Source organism: Populus euphratica, unplaced genomic scaffold (assembly GCF_000495115.2).
Source record: "Populus euphratica unplaced genomic scaffold, PopEup_1.0 scaffold370.1, whole genome shotgun sequence".
Lineage (NCBI taxonomy): Eukaryota > Viridiplantae > Streptophyta > Magnoliopsida > Malpighiales > Salicaceae > Populus > Populus euphratica.
Window position 1 is genome coordinate 118103 of NW_011500261.1, and position 23200 is coordinate 141302.

Here is a 23200-nt window from a genome sequence, read left to right on the forward strand (position 1 = left end):
TTTAAAAGTTTGATGTTAATTAAAATTAGATAATTGATATGATCATGTTAAAAATTTATAATGAGTTATTAACGATAAATCATCTGACTGAACCTCCTTTGTGTATGGTTTTCAATTAAGGCTCCGTTTGTTTGCAGAAAAGTTGTTTCCTTTTGGAAAGTGAATTCTGAGGAAAATGAATTCCTGGAAAGTGAATTTTGGGGAAAATAAATTCCTGAAAAGTAAATTATTTTCCGATGTTTGGTAGTGTTATGGAAAATGATCTGGAAAACACTTTCTAGTGTTTAGTTATGTTATGGAAAATGAACTGGAAAATAATTTATTAATGTTTTATTTTTTTCAAGTTTATTAAAATAATGAGGAACAAATCTTACAAATTAAAAAGTTGAATAATAATGAAATTAAAAAAAACATTTCATAAATTATCTCAAATAAAATAAATAATAAAGATCAAAATAATAAAGATCAAATCTAAAAAAAAAGATGAAGAAATTAAAATAATAATAATTAATATTTCATAAAGTATTTCAAATAAAATAAATAATAATCAAAAGAATGAGGACCAAATTTGATAGATAAAAAATTTTAATAAAAAAATAATAGGAGAAAAGCAAATAACAATTATAAAAATGAGGACCAAAGTTAATATAAAAATGAAATTTTAAGAAATAAAATTGAAAAATAAATATTCAAAATAAAATATATATAGCAATCAAAACTTTGAGGATCAAATTTGATATAATCAGCAAATAATGACATTTCTAAATTTTTCACAACTTCCGGAAAGTGTTTTCCTCCCAAATTTTTCAGGAAAACACTTTCCTGAAAATCAAGCCAAATTTTTCTTTGACTGGAAAGTGTTTTTCGTTTACCAACTTTCCTAACAGCAAACAAACACAAGAAAGTTTGGAAAGTAATTTTCCAGAAACCATTTTCTGGAAAACAAACACAGCTAAAAAGGAAAACACTTTCCTGAAAACCAAGTCAAATTTTTCTTTGACTGAAAAGTGTTTTCCGTTGACTAGAAAGTGTTTTTCGTTGACCGGAAAATATTTTCTGTTAACCAACTTTCCTAATGGCAAACAAACACAAGAATGTTTGGAAAGTGGTTTACCAAAAACTATTTTCCGGGAAACAAACATGACCTAAGTAATAAAAATAGTTTATACTATACTTATTTGAAATACCATTGGTGAATCTTCTAACCTCGATAATTGTTTTATATTTGCTTAAATCCTTACATCAATATCGCATCTCAAAACTCTCTTTAACTTATTGTTGTTGTTGTTGTTGTTGTTGTTTATAATTTATATAGTTAATCTCCCTATAGTTCGACCCCGGTTTTACTAGGTTATTTATTACTTCAACACTCCTATATAAATTATACTATTTATTTTGGTCGTATCAAGTTTTTAGCATCGTTGCCATGGAGGTAAATTCCTATATAAATTATACTATTTATTTTATTTTATTTTTTTTACTTTTCTTGTGTCTAACTTTGTTTCTTTTCTTTTCTTCTTCCTTTTATTCTCTTCTTACACGTGCATAAGAGTTTGGTCACGTACATTAAGTGGTAGACTTTGTAGAGTATCCTCATTATTTTCAGAAAATATGGCCGAAAAAGATAATTAGTTGCTTCATAATGAGAATAATCGAGTTAGAACACTTAGAGAACACATGAATCCAACAAGAACAAGTGCACCCTCATGTATAATTTTCCCTCTTGATGTATCTCACTTTAATTTTAAGTCAAACATTATTCAACTTTTACCTTCTTTTCATGGCTTAGATCTAAAAAATCCATACTTGCATTTGAGAGAATTTGAAAAAGTTTATAACACTTATAATAACTTAAATTGTAGCATAAACATCATTAGATTAAAGCTTTTTTCTTTTTTATTAAGAGATAAAGTTAAAACATGGCTATAAAATCTTAGGTTAAAATCTATTCATGCTTGGGATGAAGTGTAACAATAATTTTTAAAGACTTTTTAACTAGAGTTTTATAATAACAAGTCTAATAATATAAGATACATTTAATTTATACTAAATATGCATTTTAAATGTAGGTCTATCATATAAATGAAGGATTGATTGATGTGATTAACTATTGAAAGTGAAAGAATAAAGAAAAGGCTAAGCTTAAAAAAAAATGTTGATTCAGTCTAAACTGGAATACTATTCGGTCATTGAGTCATATCTGGAGCTGTAGATCTTGAATTTCAGTTTGGTTTATATGGCTAGAAAGCTAAGATATAGGCCTAAAACATTCACGATAGTCCAAGACTTAATTTTGTTGTTTGGAAGTCCAAATCTTAACATCAAAAGAGAAGTTCAAATCTATCCTATAACCTAGACACTATTCAGTATTCAGCCCATATCTCAAGTTCTAGAAGTCCAAATGCACTAATTTTTTTTCTGGAAAGCTAAGACAATTTTCTAGAACTTTCATGAAGATTATCTATTCAAATTCTGATGTTAGCAATGATTTTTTTGGCAGACAAGAAGATAAGGATCGCCACAAAGTCAAGAGGTGGTCACTCACTCAACAATTAGTCATCAAATCAATAGTTCTAATTTTTAGCATATAAAAGAAGGCATTTTCCATGCATTTATACATCTTGGTTTTTAGATCAAGATCATGTTCTTGCTATCTTTCTTTAGATTTTTGTAAAGCTTAAGTTTTGCTTTCATAAATTTATTATTTATGATTTTCATCATTACTATATTCTTATCTAATTTATTTATATTTCTCTTCTTCATAATATTTAGCTAAGTTTATTATGTCAAGGTGAAAAAGTTTTATTAATGGTGTTATAATATGTATAATATAAACTTAATATGGACTTCAATGTTTATATCCAAAAAAGTTTGTTATTAACATATCTTATATTTTTATCTTACTAATTCTTAATACATTGCTTATTAATGAATCATGGAATTCTTGAAGATATTCATTGGCTAATTAAAGCAAAGGTCTAATTATCAGGTAAGTTCTATAATTCTTTCATTTCATACATGATTGGAACATGTAAAAGCACTTTCACAAAGAAACATCGTGCAAAATGACTGAAAGTCTGTCACAAATATGCCAGATGGACTTGTAATGCAACATGTTGTTCTTTAGGAATTGTATCTATAAATCGTGAAGATAAAATATAATTCATTAAGGATGGCCTGAGTAAGGTGAAAAGGTTTCATTAATGATGTTAGGATAAGTTTAATATAAACTCAATATGTACTTCAATGCTTATATCCTAAACAACTTGCTATTAACATATTCTATCATTTTATTTTATTAATTCTTAATACCTTGCTTCTTAAATGGTTAATCTATATTTCTGTTATATAACACTTGATACAACAAATGTTTAGCACTTTTATAGTCAACTGTATGGTATAGCGTATACATGTGCTATAAAAGGAACTTGATTTATTGTTAGCATAAGTTAGCATCATGAGTTCCTGACCATATTTAAAAATTTAGTGTTACTTAAATAAGATAATTAGTATAATTATGTTAACAATTTATAATGAGTTATTAATGACAAATCATCCGATTGAAGCCTTCTTTATGTGTGGTTTCCAGTTGAGTAACAAAAAGAGTTTATACTATACTTGTTTGAAATACTATTAATGGATCCTCTAACCTTGATAATTGTTTTATATTCGTTTAAATCCTTACATTAATATCACATATCAAAACTCTCTTTAACTTATTATTATTATGATTATTTTTGTTGTTGTTTATAATTTATATAGTTAACCTCCTTATGGTTTGACCCCGGTCTTACTAGGTTATTTATTATTTTAACACTCTTATTCTTGGGAGAAGACATTAATATTTTGATCATGTCAAGTTTTTTTTTAAATGGTGGAGATGCAGGACAGATTCATACTTCTCTTTTGATGCTAAAATTTAGACTTCTAAATGACAAAATTGAGTCTTGGATTATTATGAATGTTTTAGGCCTATGTCTTAACTATCTAGCCATATAAACCAAATTGAAATCCAAGATCTACAACTCCAGATATAACCCAATGACTGAATAATGTTTCAGTTTGGACTCAACCAACATCTCTTTTCTAAGCTTTGCCTTTTCTTTGTCCTTTCATTTTCAATAGTTAATCACATCAGTCAATTCTTTGATTTATGTGATAGACCTGCATTTAAAATGAATATTTACCATAAATTAAAGGTATCTTATATTATCAGACTTGTTATTATAAATATGCTCTAGTTAAGAAGTTACTAATACTTCAAGTGCAAAATGATGATATAAAACCTTGATAAAAATACACTTTTAAGTATTAATCAACCATCAATAAACATGATTAATGACATTACCTTGAAATGTGGCATATACCTTGGATTGTTCACAATTTCACGCGGTGTGTTTACGAACCCGGATCTGCACATTGTATTAAATCTGTAGTGAGCAAACAACAACCCACGGTGGCATAAACCTTTAATTATGTTTCATCAATTATCAGGGGATATTCTAATTAGCAACTAAAATTATTAGTTTAATTTATATTTATTTACTTGTTAGCAATCAGCAGCACACAACAACTACTACTAGTTTAATATGGCAACTAACACATAAATAACTAAAGATACATGGAGGGAATAAACAAAATGAAAAATTAGCAATTATCACTAATGAGAGTAAAAAACAAGTGATTTAAAAAATGGAATAAACAGATCTAGGTTTCACTATAATAAACAAAAATTAACTCAAAATTACTATACAAGGGGACTAGTGAATTAACCCGTTGGAAATTGTAGTTGAGGTGTTTGAATGAAGCACAATGTTGATATTTATTTTGGGGTTGTTGATTGCAGTAACACGGGTTGCTCTTCGTTTTCTTTTCTTGTTGATAATAAGAAGAAATGAATGAAAAATTATTATTATCACTATCAAAAGTAAACAACAAGTGATTTATAAAAGGGGATAAACAGATCTTCACTACAACATATAATAATTAACTTAAAAATACTATAAGATCATACTAATGAACTAACCTGTTGGAAATCTCAGCTCTGGTCGATCTGAATATATATTTTAGGATTGTTAATCGTAGTAGAAGAGATCCTTATTCTTCTTCATTTTCTGTTATTAAAAATAATAATAATTAAACGTGCAGAAAAAGATACAACCATCACTTATAATTGTGGGTTATACAACAATAATGATTTATCATGGAATTATTATGTGCAATTAAGACTTATAAGAAGAAAAATAAATGCAAATGAAGAACATGAACGAGAAGAGCAAAGAAAACAGGATGATTTGGTAAATTTTTATTTCTAGAAAGTTCAACCATAGATTGAACTTGCAAAAAACAGTATTATTTTATTGTTTTTTTGATAATCAGGTCTTGTCATATATAATTGGTGAGACCCATATCTTTTTATTTTTTTGACAATTGATAACCAATATCAGTATGTTTTTAAGAAACACAAACACTATCAGGTAGACAAACGGGCTCAATATCTCTCTGTCTACAAAGGAAAACATATTTGTTTTACGGAGATTATCAAAACATACAATAAAATGTCATTGTAATAAAAAGACAAAAACCAAAAAGCCCTACCGCAAACCACACTACACCAACATTTTGCTCCCTATCTTTCTTTTCCTCTCTCTCCCTCTTTTTTTTTTTTTTTTTTCCTTTCTTCTTCCACTCCCTCTCTGTTTCACCTATTTAGATCAATCTCTCTTTTTTACCAAAAAAAAAAAAAAAAACTAATCAAAGCCCAGAATCACACTTCGTCCAACTCTCTCTCTCTCTCTCTCTCTCTCTCGATCACCCCTCTATAAACCCCCATAACCTCTCTCGGCGGGCATTCAATTATATAAAAAATTAATTACACTCATTATTTATTATTTATATATAAAATACTGCTTACTTTATTTTTTTCTTTTACCTATTTATTTATATTTTTAAGAAGGAGAGGAAGTTGGTGTTGGTGAGGGTGGAGATGAGCGGTGGTGGGGTTAGGGTTTCAATCCCGGGCAACGTGAGGAAGACGATCCAGAACATAAAGGAGATCACAGGCAATCACAGTGATGAGGAGATTTATGCAATGCTCAAGGAGTGCTCTATGGATCCCAATGAAACCGCTCAAAAACTTCTCTCTCAAGGTCACTTCTCCTTGTCTTTATCATTTTTCCTTGTGGGTTTTCTTGTTCTCAAACCCATTGTCTTAGACCTTGTGGATTTAGCTGGTTTTCTTGTGAGCGGTCGTTAAAGGTTTGATTTTGAATTCGGTCTGTGGGAAATGGTGTTTTTTTTCTTATTTTCTTCTATGACTTTGTCACTGTGTTTTGTCTTCACCTTGTCGGGGTGGCTAATGAGTTATGTGTTTTTTCTTTTTGAAGCTTTGTCCGTTGGTTTCATTTTGTAAGTGGAATGAAATCATTTCTTATGTTTCAAAGTCTTAATCAGAAGAATTAGATGTACTTTTAAGCGAACTTTGAAGTTGACAATTGGGCTTCTATAAATGGGTTTTCTTAGCTCGTACCAGTTCAAAAGCTTGCCGGGCAGAAAAAAATAAAAAACACCTTATGCTATGGTTTTTATATATGTCTTGCAAATTTATTTCAATTGCTTACTAATTCTCTTTCTTATTGTTCGAGAAGCTAAGGATGGATTTTGATGCATGTTGCTTGATATTGTCTCTGTGTAACTACTTTTTCCTTTTTAACTAGGACTAATGGTTTTACAGATCCATTTCACGAAGTCAAAAGGAAGCGTGACAGGAAAAAAGAGGTAAGTTTACTCGCTTCTATAAAATTTCACATTCGCCGGCTTCCTTTGCTTCTAAATGATTGCAACCAAATCTGTTGCTGTTATTTTTATGCTTGATAAGATTAGTGTGATAATGTTGCTGGGGATGCAATCCTGCTTAATCTGGCATATTTTCTGTGGATTTTTTTATCCAATTACTGAATCGAGATAATGACTGTCCACTCCAGGGTCATCATGAGTTCATATTTTTGGTGTCTTGGTATAATTTGCTGTCTGCATTTGGACATCGATGTATTGGTTATAAACATTTGTATTGCTGGTGGAATTGGATTTGTGAAGGCTGTGCAATTTTAACAGCAACTTTAGAGGCAGAGCAATGTTATTCATATTCTGTAGTTAAATAGCAGGAAGCTCTTGGAACTAATGGACTAGGACTAGGGGATTGATTTAAGGGGCTACAGGTTAATGATGAACAGATGAGATTGAGGCAATCTAGATTTAAGTGGCAGGGGTTTGGGCCTTAGAGAGATGGGGCAGCATAAAATTTACTTGTTTCTGTTTGATTAAGTGGTTGACACTTGACATCATGTGGTTACATGAACATGCATATATGAAGATATGTTCATTGTTTTTGTGCTTAACATACAGATTCTTAGCTTTCCTAGCATTTTATTTCTTTCAAGCAGAACATGAACAATAGAGAGTCTGGAGATTCTCGATGGAGGCCTGGTATGCAGGGGCGGGGGAGCAGGGGTGGCATGCAGGGGCAGGGGAGCAGGGGTGGTCGGCCAAGCTTTTCTCCGCGTCATACATCACATGGTAAACAACTTTTTGTAAAGACAGCTTTTTGAAGACAAATTGCTGGAGTACTCCCTCCTTTTTAAATCATGTGGTTATTCTTCTGTATTTTCATGTCATGTTTTTGTTGGTCATCATCTATATAAATATTATAGACACACAAGCACTTGTATCCACGCAAGTAACTTTATACTGAGAGTTCAATGGATGCTACTTCATTGTTTTTGTCTTGATCCCTTTTTCCTTAACTATTTGGATGCATTATCTGTAACCATAGACTAAATAACTTGCTATAGCTATGGCAGGAATATTTTTTTTCTGCAAATCTGATTGTTGGATGTTATCCTTGGTCAGATACTGGTGGTGGAAGGAATTCTGCTGCAGGAAGGGACAATGGAACCAGCCATGCTGCAGAGAAGGGCACTGGCTCTTCTTTGTTAGCCTCCGAAGAGAAACATAAAGAAACTACTCCATCAGCAAGGTGACTTTGTAATATAAATCTCACTTTTTCAAGAGATGGTTTATAAGAGGTTACTGAAAGTGCAATAATTACATTATGTAATTATATATTGCAGCTCCTCTGCAGTTTTGGCCAATGGTCCAACTGGTGTTGTTTCTGGAAACGCTAGTGCAACGCTTGCCTCCAATTTACCTACAGGAAGCAATCAACATGAAGTGACTACATCACCTATTGTTGTTAATGAGGTGGGAAGGAAAGCATACGACATCGATGTTGATAAAGCTCCTACTAGTGCATGTGGAACTGGGGATGCGTGCAGGGAGTCCTTGCCAAGCTCTAACAACTCCTCCATGTCTGTGATTCCAGCATCTTCTTCAAAAATTTGCTCCTCCTCCTCGGATCCTGTACTAAAGCTTTCTAATGATTCATGCCCCCCTGGTACGGTGGGTACAATTAAACGTGAAGTGGGGAACCATCAAACTGCGGGTGAATCAGGTCAGAACTAGTGATAATTTGATTATATTTTGTGCGCTTTTAGCTTTGTTGTGATGATATGTAATTAACTGATGGCAGCTTCCGAGATTGGTTTCCCTTTCACGCCAGGGAAGATGCCAAGCAAAAACCAAGGAGTTGGGAAGAACCAGCTCAGTGATTCTTCCCAACCTTCGTTTGCATCAATCCAGGGTGGTTCTTCCAGTAGCCGGCCTTCCTCTAACTACAGTAGCAGGTCTCAACTGATAATAGGCCCTCAGAAAGGTACAAATTTTGTTCTGGGTTTTGCAATAAATCTTTTTACATTCCTGTTCTGACAATGTTAAGTTCTGTACTAGTGTGACAAATCTTCTGTCAATGTTAAGGTTGAAGCATCAAGGATTGTTCTCAACCTCACATTGTGCTTCTTTTTTCTAAGCTTCTTTTGGAGGCTTAATGTTGAAAATATCTATTTCTAGTACAAGTATTTTGATCTTAAGGTGAACTGTGAAAAGCATACATCTGAAATTCAGTCAAATCTACTTCACAAACAGGCTTCCATATTTTGTTGTTCTACTGCTCCTTCCTGGTTTATTTCCTTTACTTGATTAATTGTTAGATTAGGCACGTTCTCTTTTCTTTATGAAATACAGGAGGGTCTTCCATTATAGTTCAATCTGAATTTGCAACTGAAAATCAAACACAACAATTTCAGCATTCAAGGTCATGCCTTTTTAGTTTGGCATGCAATATTGCAAAACAGTTCTGCATGATGTTCTTTTCTTGGTAATTTTCTATCGAAAATAGGAGCCTTTTTTTGGCTAGGTGAGGACATACAGTTAGATATTATAATGTGAGGAAGCTGAACATTGGAAACGGGGGGAGAGAAACAAACACACAAGATTATCCATGTATCCGGTCTTCTGTTTCATATTTGATACTGTTATTAGTAATAGTCTGTTGGCTTACTTGGGTCCTTAATAAATAATAGTCCTGTCTTCAACAGTTGGCTCTAATATGGAGTGGAAACCAAAGGCAACAAACCCTAACGTAGCACAGGAGTCTGGAACAGCTGGTTTATCCAACATTTCTAATATTCCACTTGAATCCAGTGGCCATTCACAGGCCTCTTCGGGTGTCCTTGATTCAGAAGAAGCAACTGCCAAACTGCAGAAGAAGCTGGAGTTGCATCTTCCACAGCGTCAACATGTTATAATTCCACACCATATTCATGTTCCTGAATCTGAAAGAAACAAATTGAGTTTTGGAAGTTTTGATGCTAGTTTCGGAGTGATGTCAAGTTATGTTAGTGGGGCTGAGAGTAACAAGAGTTCTACACTCGTGTCTGAAACTTCTCAGGGTATTGAAGAACCTATGGAGGAACAAGCTGAAAGGTTTATGCTAAATAGTGTTTTCAGTTTAGTTTTGAATTTCATGCAGTGTATGTCCTAGTTCCCCTAAGTTACTGATTTTGTTTGCATTTTTTTCTCATGCAATGATTAAGGTGTAGTTAACAAACTGGAATGTTATTTCAGCTGTTAAGATCTGTTCTCCCTTCTTTTCTCACTTGTTTAAATTCTTTTGAGAAGGGGGAAAATAGTGTAGGCATATATAATGAAGGAAAATCAAGAAATGCATTTTTTAGCTTTTCATTGAAGTAATTGATTGAGCAGTTGACAAATTATCCTGGGAAAGAAGTATATTCCTGACTCATCCAGCTAGATTGAGTTAATTACCTCTAGGTTGATTACTAATATCATCAATAATAAACAGATTAACGCATTCTAAGTGGTGCTTTGTGTCAAGTTCTTTATTTCTTGTTTTTTAGTTATTAAATTGATATTCAGTAAACCAATGTACCAAGAAGTAGTTTTTGTTAGCCAGTCCTAAGAGTTACTGTTTTTAAAAGAAAAGGTCCTTGCCCCATTTATGGAGTTTGTTTGGACACAAACATAATTTTGATTTTTGATTGGTTTGTATTTTTCTTACGGTTTGACGAGTATGCTTCCTACAAATTCAGCTTTTACCTTCACAGTATTTCCCTCGCGCTCATCTTATAATTCTTGGATTCAGCAATCAAAATACACCGGTGACTGCTGAGGAGGGAATTTATCCTGATCATCCACAGTCGCCTTCACATGTACCTGGAAATTTATCAGCTGAGGATGATGCGTCATCCAACACAATGCCTGATTATGAGTCTAAGCAGGAGGCTGCCTTGTTGTCTGGAGGCCATCAGTACTCGGTGGTTCATACTTCTCCTGGCCACAGTTTTGGTCTTGTGCCTCCAATGTTGGGTAGTCAGATTATGCCATTTGAGAACTCAGAATCTCAAGCACGTGATGTTTCTCGCCTACCTAGCTTTGTGGTAAGCCTCCAAAACTTTGTTTGTTATGTTATCATGATTGTGGTTCCATGAAAAAGTATCTAGATTAATTTTAAGTTAATTATAACTTAGTCCTTGAAATATAGAAAAAGCAATGAAGTAGTCCTTATGGTCTTTGAAACTATATATTTAATTTCTATGGTTTTAAATCCATTTATAACTTAATCTTTCTATCCATTTCATGGTCTTTTTTCATTCATCTTGTTTTTTGCTTTTTGTTTGTTTTAATAAATAGAAAAGGGAAACAGAGAAGTCGATAGGATGGAAGATTGATGAGAAAAAAAGACATTTTTTGAAACAAAATACTACTAATTAAGCGTGGTCAACACTGGTCAAGAGACTTTATTATTTTTTATACTACAAGAATTGATTAATTGTTTTTGTAAACTACAAGGACTAAGTTATAATTAAATCATTAATTTTTGATAAATTGGCTGGAATATTACTTTGGCTTTAACATACTGGTGGTTATTTGATGGTTTCTGTGTCTAGGTCCAGCAACCATTTGACCCTCCAAGTTATTATGCCCAATTTTATCGTTCAAGTGCTGATGGTGATGGTCGTGTTTCTCCCTTTCCTGCCCCTGGAGTTGCTTCCAAATACAATGGGAATGTTGCAGTGTTGCCTCCACATGCTTCACAGCCTCCCCAAGAGGTTTCAATAGATAAAATCCTCTCTTTAATTTGGCACTTAAGCAAAACCTTTGGAGTTTTCGTTGATTGTATTCTTCAAGAAATAGTACTTTGTTTTTTAAAATCACTCCGTGTTGACTGAATGTTTTAAATTTTTGGGTTATGGTTTGGGTATTCCATGAATCTTTTACTGCACAGTTGGTTATTCTTCTTTGAGAAATAGTACTGTATTTTCTGTTATCAGTTATCAAGGCTTGCAACGCAAATTTTAGCCTCTGAATGCTTTACTGCACAGTTTAGCCCCAAATTGCACAAATATAATGTAACTATTTGTTGTCAGGCCATGTCAACCTCATTTGGGTTTACTTTTGAATCCCTTGTTGAAGATGTATGCTGGAATCTAATCAATGGGCTCCTTTCATTTTGTAGTCTTGCTAGAGGTCAACTTGATTTTTTGTTCAAGAGGATTATTTGTTTTTTACCCCTTTGCTTAGTATTCTGAAATTAGTGTTAAAGATCTGTTTATCTTATTGAGTGGGGATCCTCCTATGTGTTTCAGCAATTTTCATAAGTTATTCCAAGCTTTTGTGTAGAGCATATTTAGCTCTGTAAAACTATATGTTACTGTTATTGCCAATTTATAGTATGCTGGTGTTCAACATCAGATATCTAGTTTTTTAACCATGTCAATATGCTTTGCATTTTGGATGTTCAAATCGGGTAATATGTCATTTGGATAGTCTTTATTAATGACCTAGCAGCTTGGCATCACATCTAAAGTCAAGTTAGTTTTGCAAGCTGCTGCCCTGTGTTGTTGCCTTTGAGATCCAGGGAGAGTTGAAGAGATTCAAGGGGCAATATTGTTTAAGGATGGCCATTCTGGCTGCCTTGGACAATTGCTGTCAGATCTACTATCTCATGCTGAATGATGCTGTATTACTGCCAAGTTGGTCACAGGCTCTTATGTAATCTACCTCAGTACATTATTAGTGAAGTTTATGGTGGCACTAATAGTTAATAGAGCCATGATGTGTTTGCATTTGTAGGTATTAGACACCGAAGCATTTCTAGATGATCTTCATGAGAAGTGGAATGGAATAGCATTACCAAAACATTGATAGCAATCACAGGTCCTTGTTGTTGAGGGCACCACACCTAGCTGCTGGTTACAGTAATTGTGTGTCATGTTTTGCAATGTTAGCTAATAATTTGTTGTATCATCTTTTGCTCATCTACAAGCAATGCTGGTCTTTTACGAGTTACTATAATCATATACATGGATAAGACATTTTGCAATGTGTGAGGTGATTTCATGAGCTTCCAGTATTGTGGATCCATTTGGATGGAATGCCTGAATTGTGTCTGACATGAAGATAAGCATGTGTGTAGATGTTTTTCTTATGTTTCTGAATTCTAATAATGTGCATGTCTATTTGCAGGGTGGGAATTCTTTAGTTCTATCCACTGCAGGTCCCACTCTGGTGACCCAAGCTGCTGGGCTCATGCAAAGTTCCATAGCTGTGACTCAGCAACCTGTCCCTGTCTTTCGTCCACCAACTGGGTTGCACACATCCCATTTCCCCCCAAACTACATCCCATATGGCCATTACATCTCCCCAATTTATGTGGCTCCAGGTATCTACCAGTTCTTAAGCAATGGTACCTTCCTACAGCAACCTCAGGCCGGCAGTGTATATCCAGCACCACCATCTGCAGCAGCCACAGGGGTCAAATATTCACTTCCACAATTCAAACCTGGAAGTAATACAGGAAATGCAACACACATTGGGATGCCAAGTGGTTATGGACCATATGGCTCCTCTCCTGCTGGTTTTAATCCCAATTCTGCAGTGACAGGAGGAAACTCAACCACAAATGATGATCTTGGTGCATCTCAGTTCAAGGAAAGTAATATCTACATTACTGGGCAGCAGGTAGGCTAATAGTTGATGTTTCTGTAATTTATTATGATTAATTCTTAATGTTTTATATTCTTATCCTCTGTGGCTGGAGAATCTAAGTTGCTCATCTAAACATAGCTGGTTGCATCACTGAAGGCTGTGATGTCAATTTTATGATCAATTTTGATAAATAGTAGTCTCATTCTTGGAATTAATATTGTTATGGAAGTAGTTGCAATATTGGTTGGGATTCTTTAATCTTACTGTTAGCACCAGTGGTGTTTTTGGAGGCCTGGGAGATGGAAATGAAAATGGTGGTGGTGATAGTGACAGGCTGCAGTTTCTGCTGAAGACCTTTTTGTTTTTGGTTGTAGCTGATGATTGTTGTGATTAATCAACATGATGCTTGCATTTGAATTTTATACTATGTACATTTGACCTTTAGCTGGTTTGCTCGATATCTGCATGTGCTACTGCCATTTTCTCCATATCTTTTACCTCTTGTTTTGGTGGCTACGTTTCAATTTGAATACAGTACTTTGAGCCTGCCACTTGGCCATAATATTGGAGCTCAATGATTTGGATAGCATGGTATCAGTGAAATGCTATGGATGACCTCTTTTTTTTTTTGGGGGGGGGGGGGGGGGGGTGGTGTGGAATCAGCCAGCGTAGGATTTAACAACTGGATAAACTAATCAGAATGACTAATTCCAGTTATTTTGGATTATCCAGGATTCAGAATAGCTTTCCTGCAGAAAACTTGTGTGGTATAGAATGCTAATGCTTATTTGGAAAGATTAGTTAGCATATAGAAATCTAAGTGCTATGTTTAGATCAAACTTACTTCTCAGTTTCTTGAAAGATGTCAATGCTTTTTGTTCTCTACAAGAGAACCTGTTCAAGATGATTGTCAGGGCATGTGGTCAATGTTAGTCATGTGAATACTTTTAGGCCCATAGAATGCGTGTTCAGGTTTTCAAACTGGCATTCCCTCATTTTTAGCACATAAAGTCTCCTTTTTTGTTGTTTTTGCTTTAAAATGATATTTTGATCTCAAATCTGATGGATCTGCTTCCGCAGAGTGAGGGCTCGGCTGTGTGGATCACTACCCCTGGCCGAGACATATCTAGCTTGCCGGCAAGTACCTTTTACAACCTTCCTCCTCAAGGTCAGCATGTGGCTTTTGCACCAACTCAGGCTTCCCATGGCACCTATACCAATATCTATCACCCTGGGCAACCAGTAACTGCAGCAGCTGTTCACCCACTTCTGCAACAGTCTCAGGCCATGGGTGGAGCTGTTGATATGCTAGGGCCTGCAGCCAGTGCTTACCAGCAGTCTCAACATCAACAGATCAACTGGCCTAGCAACTACTAAAACATGGATAAGATTTTTCTTTTTATATACCAGGGAAACAAGTCCAATCTTGGGATATTTTTTGTGAACTCCAACAAGTTTGGATGGAGGTCAACAGCAAGATGATACAACATTGGCTGGACTTGAGAGTGTAAATCTAAAAAATGGGGCTGGAATTCTGCCAATAGTATCGTCTAATTGCTTGGATTGAGGGCATAAAAGGTGCAGTTTGCATGTAACTGATATTGACCTTTTTAAGTTAGTGGAGGTGGGCATGTGCAGGTTTTTCTTTTTCTGGTTGCGCCTAATGGTGTTTACCATTTTCCATGTCAGTTCCAAGCCTTTATTCCCCCCCGTTTACTTCTTAAATCTTTGAACTTTTTTTAGGGTTTTATTGTTGAGTGGTGAGAATCTTTTCCAATTCTTTCTGATGTCGAGGTTCTTTAGGGCTCTGGAAGGTAAGGTATAGGCTGGTGGATAATCGTTCCTATTCCTTTTTTTCATAGTCTTTCCTCTGTCATATATGTAAAGTGAATTTTGATAGCAAGAAACGGATGTACGGAACTGTTGTAATTGGTATAAGAAAAAAGGTGGCATTCCATTGTTTCAATCGACACCTATGTACATTCTTGAACAGCCTTTTCAAGGAGGAAGTTTCCTGGTTAGAATATTGTAGTTTTTGACATCTGAAGGCTGCAATATTGTAGTTTTTGACATCTGAAGGCTGCGTTCTTGCTGCTATCGAGTAGAGCGGGCCATTACAAGATCATTTCTTCTATGCTCGGTGATGGTAAGGTAGTGTGCCCCTCATTGGATTAATTGTGTTTAGGCCATGAAAGTTGCCACTCAACGTTGAGGAACTTAGTGTTGATTTCCTGGCAATGTGCTCATCGTTTTCCAGTTCACAGAAAGACACGAACATTAGCCATTTGATTGAATATTGACATGGAAATCCTTAGGTCGAATTAAGATTTTATAGGGTGCTTGGATGTGATGTGATTGTAGTTGTTTTTAAAATGTTTTGTTATTTGAAAATATATTAAAATAATGCTTGAAAAATCATGCATGGCTGAGTTTATCTAATCTCTATCAACGAAGACCTTTGTATATTTAGGCTAGGGTTCGTTCGAGCCATGTTACTTGCGTGACAGTTGAGCATAGATATTGTGACTTGTATAAAAGTGGATTGATTTGATCATTCTAGGTCTTGAATAATATTGTTTTAGATTTTTATTTTTTATTTTTTTTAATGATTCTATGCTACTTGGATTAAAAAAAACCAAAATAATATCATTTTAGATTTATTTTAATGATTCAATGCTATTTGGATTAAAAAACGACATCATTTTGGACTTAATGATTCAATGCTATTTGGATTAAAAACCGACATCATTTTGGACTAATAATAATAATAATAATAATGTTTAAGATAAAAATTAAAAAAAATACTTGGATCTAATCTTGGTACACCTACACTCAGATTTGATCGAGTTGATTGAATCACTTGCTAGTTGAATAGATTTTGCGGTCCGGCCTTGGTGTGTGCTATGAAGGTTCGCAGTAATTCTTTTGAGACTTGCCGGCAGTCTGCAGAATCGAGAAACCTCACCAAAAGCTAGATTACAAATAATATGGCCTGCCTCGGACACTCCTTTGTATCCTTGCATCGATCTTATCTATTTCGACACAAATTTCTTATCTTTTGACCCCCAGCGCCAGCCTTAACTCATTGGATGGAATTGTGGTCTCTGGAACCCGTCGGATGCTCCAAGGCTATGCCATAAAAGGAGAGTACAGCCTCCTTGTTCCTCAGCTTCCCCGCTGAAACTGTCAACATGCTCGACAAGTTACTCAAAGCTCATAAGCTCTCACCTTTCGCACGCAGTGACCTCCCTAAGCCAGCAAACCCAACGACTCCTGAGAAGCTGGAGATTGCTTCCTCTGCCTTGAAGATTATCCATCCTGGAGGGAGAGTTGAATGCTATTATATGGCAATACCTGCCGCCAGGATCTTGGAGAAATATCCCTCTCATGCATTAGCTAAGCCAGAGGTTTTCAGAAGGCCATGGAATTCAGTGGTCCGGCCAGAAAAAATCCTTACTCCAGGACAGAAATTCTTGCTCGTTCCTCATCATGCCGTGAGGAAGCTTCGACGAAAGATTGGAAAACCAAGTGAGATTGACATGGTCTCTCGGCAAAACAATAATGATGTTTCGAGCAGATCATTCTTCTCAGAGAGTGACATTAGTACTGGTGTTTCAAGGGACTCGAGTAGTTCCTTCAGAAGCGCTTTAAGGAAGAAGACTGGTGTTAAAAAGTATGTAAGATTTGCAGGCATTGCTGTCAAGCACAAGGGAGGTCACAACTCAACTAATTCGGAGAAGAAAGGTAATAAGGTGGATCACGACACTTCCTTAAAGAGCTCGAGCACTACCGTTTCTCGATCTAACCGGGGAAATGGGAGACCTCGAAATTCTGCTGCCTGGCGGCCATCACTTACAGTGATCAGCGAAAGCAAAGGCGACTGACTGAATAATCAAAGTAATTGTAATGGCGATGTTCTGATCTCCACTGAAGCATCTCTCACTAATCCTCTGCTACTGCCTGTAAGATTTATTTTATTTCCTTTTCCTTACCAAGCTGATCGGCTGACAGCAATTCTACATCTGTGCACGTTATTTGCAGCATATACAGTCCCTAGTGTTTTTATCCTGGTTGGTATGATCTGTCAGTATATAGCCAGGCTTTCTACGAATTGCACAATGACTAGGGCTAAAAACTAAATCAAGTATCGACCCATAAAATAATTGCTAGCTAGCAGTGCTTTTTTCTTTCTCCTTCAAGTGTAATAAGTTAATAACAGTTATTTTAAAAAAAAAAGTTTATTTTTTAAAAATTATTTTTTTATATTAGTATATCAAAATATTTTTTAAAAATAAAAAATATTTTTTTTTTAAATTTAAATTTTACCTCCTCCTCCTGTCTGGAACATAAAACCGATCAGGGTTATACATATATATATATATATATATATACACCCTTCACTAAATCTCGAAAAGTACATGGACATACTACAAGACGGTACTAGTAGTATAATGACTGCAAATGACTAATATATCCCTATCATACCATTTTTGCTAGTAAAATGAGACGTGAACTAGATTTTTACTGGCCGCGCTTTGCTGCCAGCTGGGCAAATCTTTTTATGTAAAATAAATTCAAAACCTAAATTACTGGTTAAATAAGTAATTTAAATAATATAAATGCAATAACAAAAATTAAATAACAAAATAATAATGACAAAAAAAACCCTAGATCAAAACCTATGGCTTATCAAACAAATGTAAAATTATATATAAAAAACAATTAAAAAAACAAAAAAAATTATTAAACTAGATAAACTTGTGAAATTCATGACATCATAAAATAGAATAATATTATAAAAAATAATAAAATTAAAATAAATTAATTTTAAAAAATAAAAACTATAGCTCTAGTAATAAAACTGAAACTACCCTTAAAAAAAATAATAATAAAATATAATTTTAAAATAACAATAATGTTTTATCAAACAAATGTAAAATTATATATAAAAAATAATTAAAAAAATAAAAAAAAAATTATTAAACTAGATAAACTTGAGAAATTCATGAAAACATAAGATAAAATAATATTATAAAAAATAATAAAATTAAGATAAATTAATTTTAAAAAATAAAAAATAAAACCTACTGATAATAAACCTGAAACTATCCATAAAATTAAGATAAATTAATTTTAAAAATAAAAAATAAAACCTATAACCCTGATAATAAACCTGAAACTATTCTAGAAAAAAAATTAAAAAAACAATAATAAAATATAATTCTAAAACACGACAATAATAATAATAATTAACCAAGTAAATCTAAATAAATTTTCAAAACTTAATCTAATTTTAAAAATTAAAAAAATTAAAAATTAAAATTAAAAAAAATAAAAACAAAAATCAACCAACTAATTTTTTTTTATCATGAAGTTGATAAATAATAAAAACTAACAAATTGTTATTTATTTATTTTGGGTATTTAATCAGCACTTCTCTGTAATATCTATGTACTCTATAACCCAAACCTGATCCAGGGGGCGGACTTCCACTCTTGAAGAAACCCGTTTCTCAACCCAGACAAAGCACATTGCAATTTATAGTTAGCAGTCAAGCTCGTCACTACACCACCACTCAGGATCGCTGCTTTTGTTTTATTTGAGTTCTTGGGAGAGATCGACTCCAGATTCAGAACTCCAGTTCATCTGTTAACGAATAAACATGAGAAGAAGTAGAGAGGCAGGCATGAGCGGAGAGGGCATTACTTTGATTGAAAAGGTCTCTCCCACAGAATTGTGAAACTGCAGCTGCTAATGCCGAGAATCCCACTGTGTGAACCTCCTCCTTAACAGTCTCTCTCTCTCTCTCTCTCCCTAGAGGGACGGGAGTGATGTTGGGCCTTGGGTTCCCAAAGGCATCAAATTTACTTTAAAGTTAAAAAAAAAAAAAGGCTACAAAGTAATCACAATCACCCACTGTCATTGGACAGTGAAATTATATTTTACTCTTGGGTGGGAAAAATAAAAGCATTTATTGTGAGAGCAATTTGGTATTTTTCAATAGCTTAAAAATATTTTTTTCTATGAAAAATCCGATAAAGTTTCTCCCATATTTTTTTCATCAATTTAATAATTTTCACAACTTGTAAATAATACTCTTAATATTTGTCATCCTTTCGGGGTTTTTCTTAACTTGTCCATGAGATCAAGTTCCTAGTTTTCTTCAATATTCACTCAACAGAACAATTGTTATAATATTCTCTAATTATAAAAAAATAATAGGACAATTAATTTAATTATTATATAATTCAAGACGCATGTTGTTACGCGGGGTATCTAAAGTAAAGTGCAATTAAATTATATACTTTAAAGAGATAATTTCTTTAAATATATAGATTGGATAAGTAAATATAATTTTAGATACAAAATTATATTACAAACAAAATACTTGTTCTTCCAAGTATATCATTTAATTAGATAAGAAGATATAAATTAATGAACTACTACTTACATTGGTGTTGCGAGGTGCCAGAATATATATATATAATAATTGTTGAGTATGAAGGTGAGTGTGCCTATGATATTATATATAATTAGCTTTACACTCAATAATAATTAAATATTATGGCATGCACATATATGTATATATGTATTCCCCACATCTTTTATCAAACAATTTATATTTATTATTCCTCAACATTTTAATATCAATTCTTGTGGAAATATAAAAATCATTACTAACCTAAACCAGACATTTATTCTATCACTAAATCATCATGAATTCTCTAATTACTTATTAACCAAAATACTAATCTCATTATCCAAGAATTTAGTTTTTCTAATAATCCATTAATCAAGATACTAACCCTATTAACTAGAGAATTCATTTCTCAAATCATTCATTAACTAGTTAGTTTCTTAATTTGCTCATTAATCAAGTCACCAATCATATTAGTGAGGGAATTAATTTCTCAATTTACCAATTCATCAGAGCACTAGTCTCATTACTCTAGGATTAGTTTCTATTATCTACCTCTTATGTTTTTTTAAGCAGAGCTATATATGATACAACCAAAAAATTGATATCTTCTCCCAAATACAGGAATGTCAAAGTAATAAATAACCCAGTAAGACCGGGGTCGAACCGCAGAGATGTTAATTATATCAATTATAAACAATAACAATAACAACAACAATAGTAACAATAATAATAGTAGTAATAGTAATAGTAATAGTAATAGCAATAGCAATAGCAATAGCAATAATAATAATAATGAAAAAGAAGAAGAAGAAGAAGAAGAAGTTGATGAGAACTTTGAGATGGAAAATTAACGTAAGGATTAAACAATAATAACAACAAATATCAAGGTTAGAGGATCCACTAATGGTATGCCAAACAAGTATAGTATAAATTCTTATTATTCAATTGAAAACTACACATAAATGAGGTTCCAATCAGATTATAAATTGTTAACATGATTATATTAGTTATCTTATTTGAATAATGTTAATACTTGTAAATGTTGACAGGTATTCATGATTATAACTTATGTTAACAACTAATCATATTTCTTTTCATAGCTCAGGTGTTGGTTATACTATACAGTATAGGCTTTGTTGTACCAAGTGTTATACAACATAAATCTAGACTAGTCATTTAACAAGCAAAGTATTAAAAAGTGAACAAGATAACAAATACAAAACATGTTAGCATCAAATATTAAAGTCCATGTTAAGTTTATACCATACTTATTCTTATACTATTAGTGTAACCTTTACATCTTGACATAATAAACTTAATTAAACATAATAAAAGAAAGAAATATAAATAAACAAAATCCGAGTATAAATATGATAAAAGTTAACTAAGTAAAGGAAAGGAAATAAAAGATATAAACTTGATATTAATGAAAGTAAAATTTAAGCAATACAAAGAGAAAAAACAAGAGCATGATCTTGATCTGGAAACCAAGATGCTTAAATGCATGGCAAATGCCTATTTTTATAGGCCAAAATTAGAAACTATTGATGTGATGACCAATTAATGAGTTGGTGACAATCCTTATCTTTTTTTTTTGTTTGCTTAAAACGTCATTGATAACATCAGAACTGGAACCACTTGAAAACATAAAAGTTCTAGTAAATTGTCTCATTTTTTTTAAAAGAAAATTAAGTTATTTGGACTTATAGAACTCTAGATATAAGCCAAACATTGAATAGTGTTCGGGCTGCAGGATATATTCGGACTTCTTCGTTGTTGCTACAATTTAGACTTGAAAATAACCTTTTTAAATCTTGGGCTCCTATGAAAGTTAGGCATATGTCTTAATTTTTTATCCATATAAAGTAGATCTAAATCCGAGATCTAGAGTTTCAAATATGACCCAATTACCAAACAGTATTCTAGTTTGAACTGTATCAACATTTATTTTCTATGTTTGGCCATCGCTTTGTCCTTTCAATTTCAGTTCTTATACTTATAAATCAATCCTTTCATTTATGTGATAAGCCTGTATTTAAAATGAATATTTATCATAAATTAAAGGTATCTTATATTATTAGATATGTTATTATAAAACATGTTTTAGTTAAGGAGTTATTGATACTTCAAGTGCAAAATGATGATATAAAACCATGATAAAAATGCACTTGATACTTCAAGTGCAAAATGATAATATAAAATCTTGATAAAAATACACTTTAAATACTAATCAACACACAAGAAATGTATCATAATATAAAAAAAAATGTTATTACATTAAAAAACATTATAACTTTTATTCAAAACGAGCTAAAACAAAAAAAAAGGCTTGTAAAAAAAAATTCAATACAAGCCTAAATGAGATTGGAAGAAAGAGAAAAGGACTGAGAAAACAAATGCAAAATAGAGGTCTAAACGTGCAGGCCTGACTTAGGTGGCATGGCACGTCTCGACTTAAAAAAGCTAAGGCCCATGTGCTTAGGATGAATTATTTTTAAAGGGTGACCGACCTATCATCTGCGCCTAATGTTTCTGGAAAAAAAAGCTGCCCATTTCTTTCTAGATTTTAGCTACATTAGTGACTAAAAAATTAAGGTTGATGTCTTTTTATATATAACGAAACCTATTTTCAACTTACTTTAACTTAAAATATTTATAAACCTTGATAAATCTATACATGACCTAAAATAAAATAAAAATTCAAAATCAACTTGAAGCTAAAAAACTTATTGCACTCATATTTACCATTTAAGGAAAAGAAAATGACAAAGAACATCAAGTGAAACACCCCTCATCGAAAGAAACATATTGACATGAAAATTGATTTTTCTAGTGATCTTGATCGATGTCAACCAAGATTTTCTTTCCTTCATAAAAATCCAACTACTCTTTCGTCTCTCACACCAAGGGTTTAAAAATAAGAAAAGTTAAGTTTTGGACTAAATTTGTAATTTTGAAATGTTAAGGGACCCAATATATAACTTGGAAAGTATAAGGACCAAAATGAACTTTTTATGCCATTTTTTAAACTTCCACCCATTTCCCCTAGCTTTTCATTCTAATCCCCTTTCTTTTAAACTTGTCCCTTTTCAACAAATTTAAAGCAATTAAACTTCAATTTGGCCCTAAAAAGAATGCAACCAACCAAAAAAATAAAATTAAGGGCTCAAATAAATAAATAAATATTTTCATAATAAGTCCATAGTAAAACATGAGAGATAATGTTATTATTTATAATGATTTTGCCATAATATTTAGAGTTTCTTATAATAACACGACCTATGAGGCATAAAATTGCTGGCAACAAGTTACGGGAAGGGATAAAAGTTTTGCAAGGCCATTTAATTAGCATGTGGTTATTTGTATATGGAAAGA

General features: G+C 32.9%; 2 protein-coding genes across 3 annotated transcripts; both read left to right on the plus strand.

The window, feature by feature from the left end:
- Nucleotides 1–5606: 5606 nt before the first annotated feature.
- On the plus strand, nt 5607–15430 carry LOC105112841 (uncharacterized). Of its 2 annotated transcripts, none has more exons than XM_011008708.1 (11): nt 5607–6149; nt 6734–6777; nt 7443–7575; nt 7909–8035; nt 8130–8509; nt 8588–8770; nt 9477–9879; nt 10559–10853; nt 11364–11525; nt 12943–13437; nt 14485–15430. In XM_011008708.1, the coding sequence occupies exons 1-11, from the start codon at nt 5987–5989 to the stop codon at nt 14779–14781; spliced, it is 2682 nt and encodes an 893-aa protein (XP_011007010.1). In that variant the 5' UTR covers nt 5607–5986; the 3' UTR covers nt 14782–15430. The 2 variants fall into 2 exon arrangements, with proteins under 2 accessions (XP_011007010.1, XP_011007012.1); XM_011008710.1 differs by having other exon boundaries at nt 5608–6149; nt 9492–9879.
- Nucleotides 15431–16186: 756 nt separating this feature from the next.
- LOC105112842 (uncharacterized) lies at nt 16187–17381 on the plus strand. The gene is made up of 2 exons (XM_011008711.1): nt 16187–17102; nt 17142–17381. The coding sequence occupies exons 1-2, from the start codon at nt 16596–16598 to the stop codon at nt 17286–17288; spliced, it is 654 nt and encodes a 217-aa protein (XP_011007013.1). The 5' UTR covers nt 16187–16595; the 3' UTR covers nt 17289–17381.
- The last annotated feature ends 5819 nt before the right edge of the window (nt 17382–23200 follow it).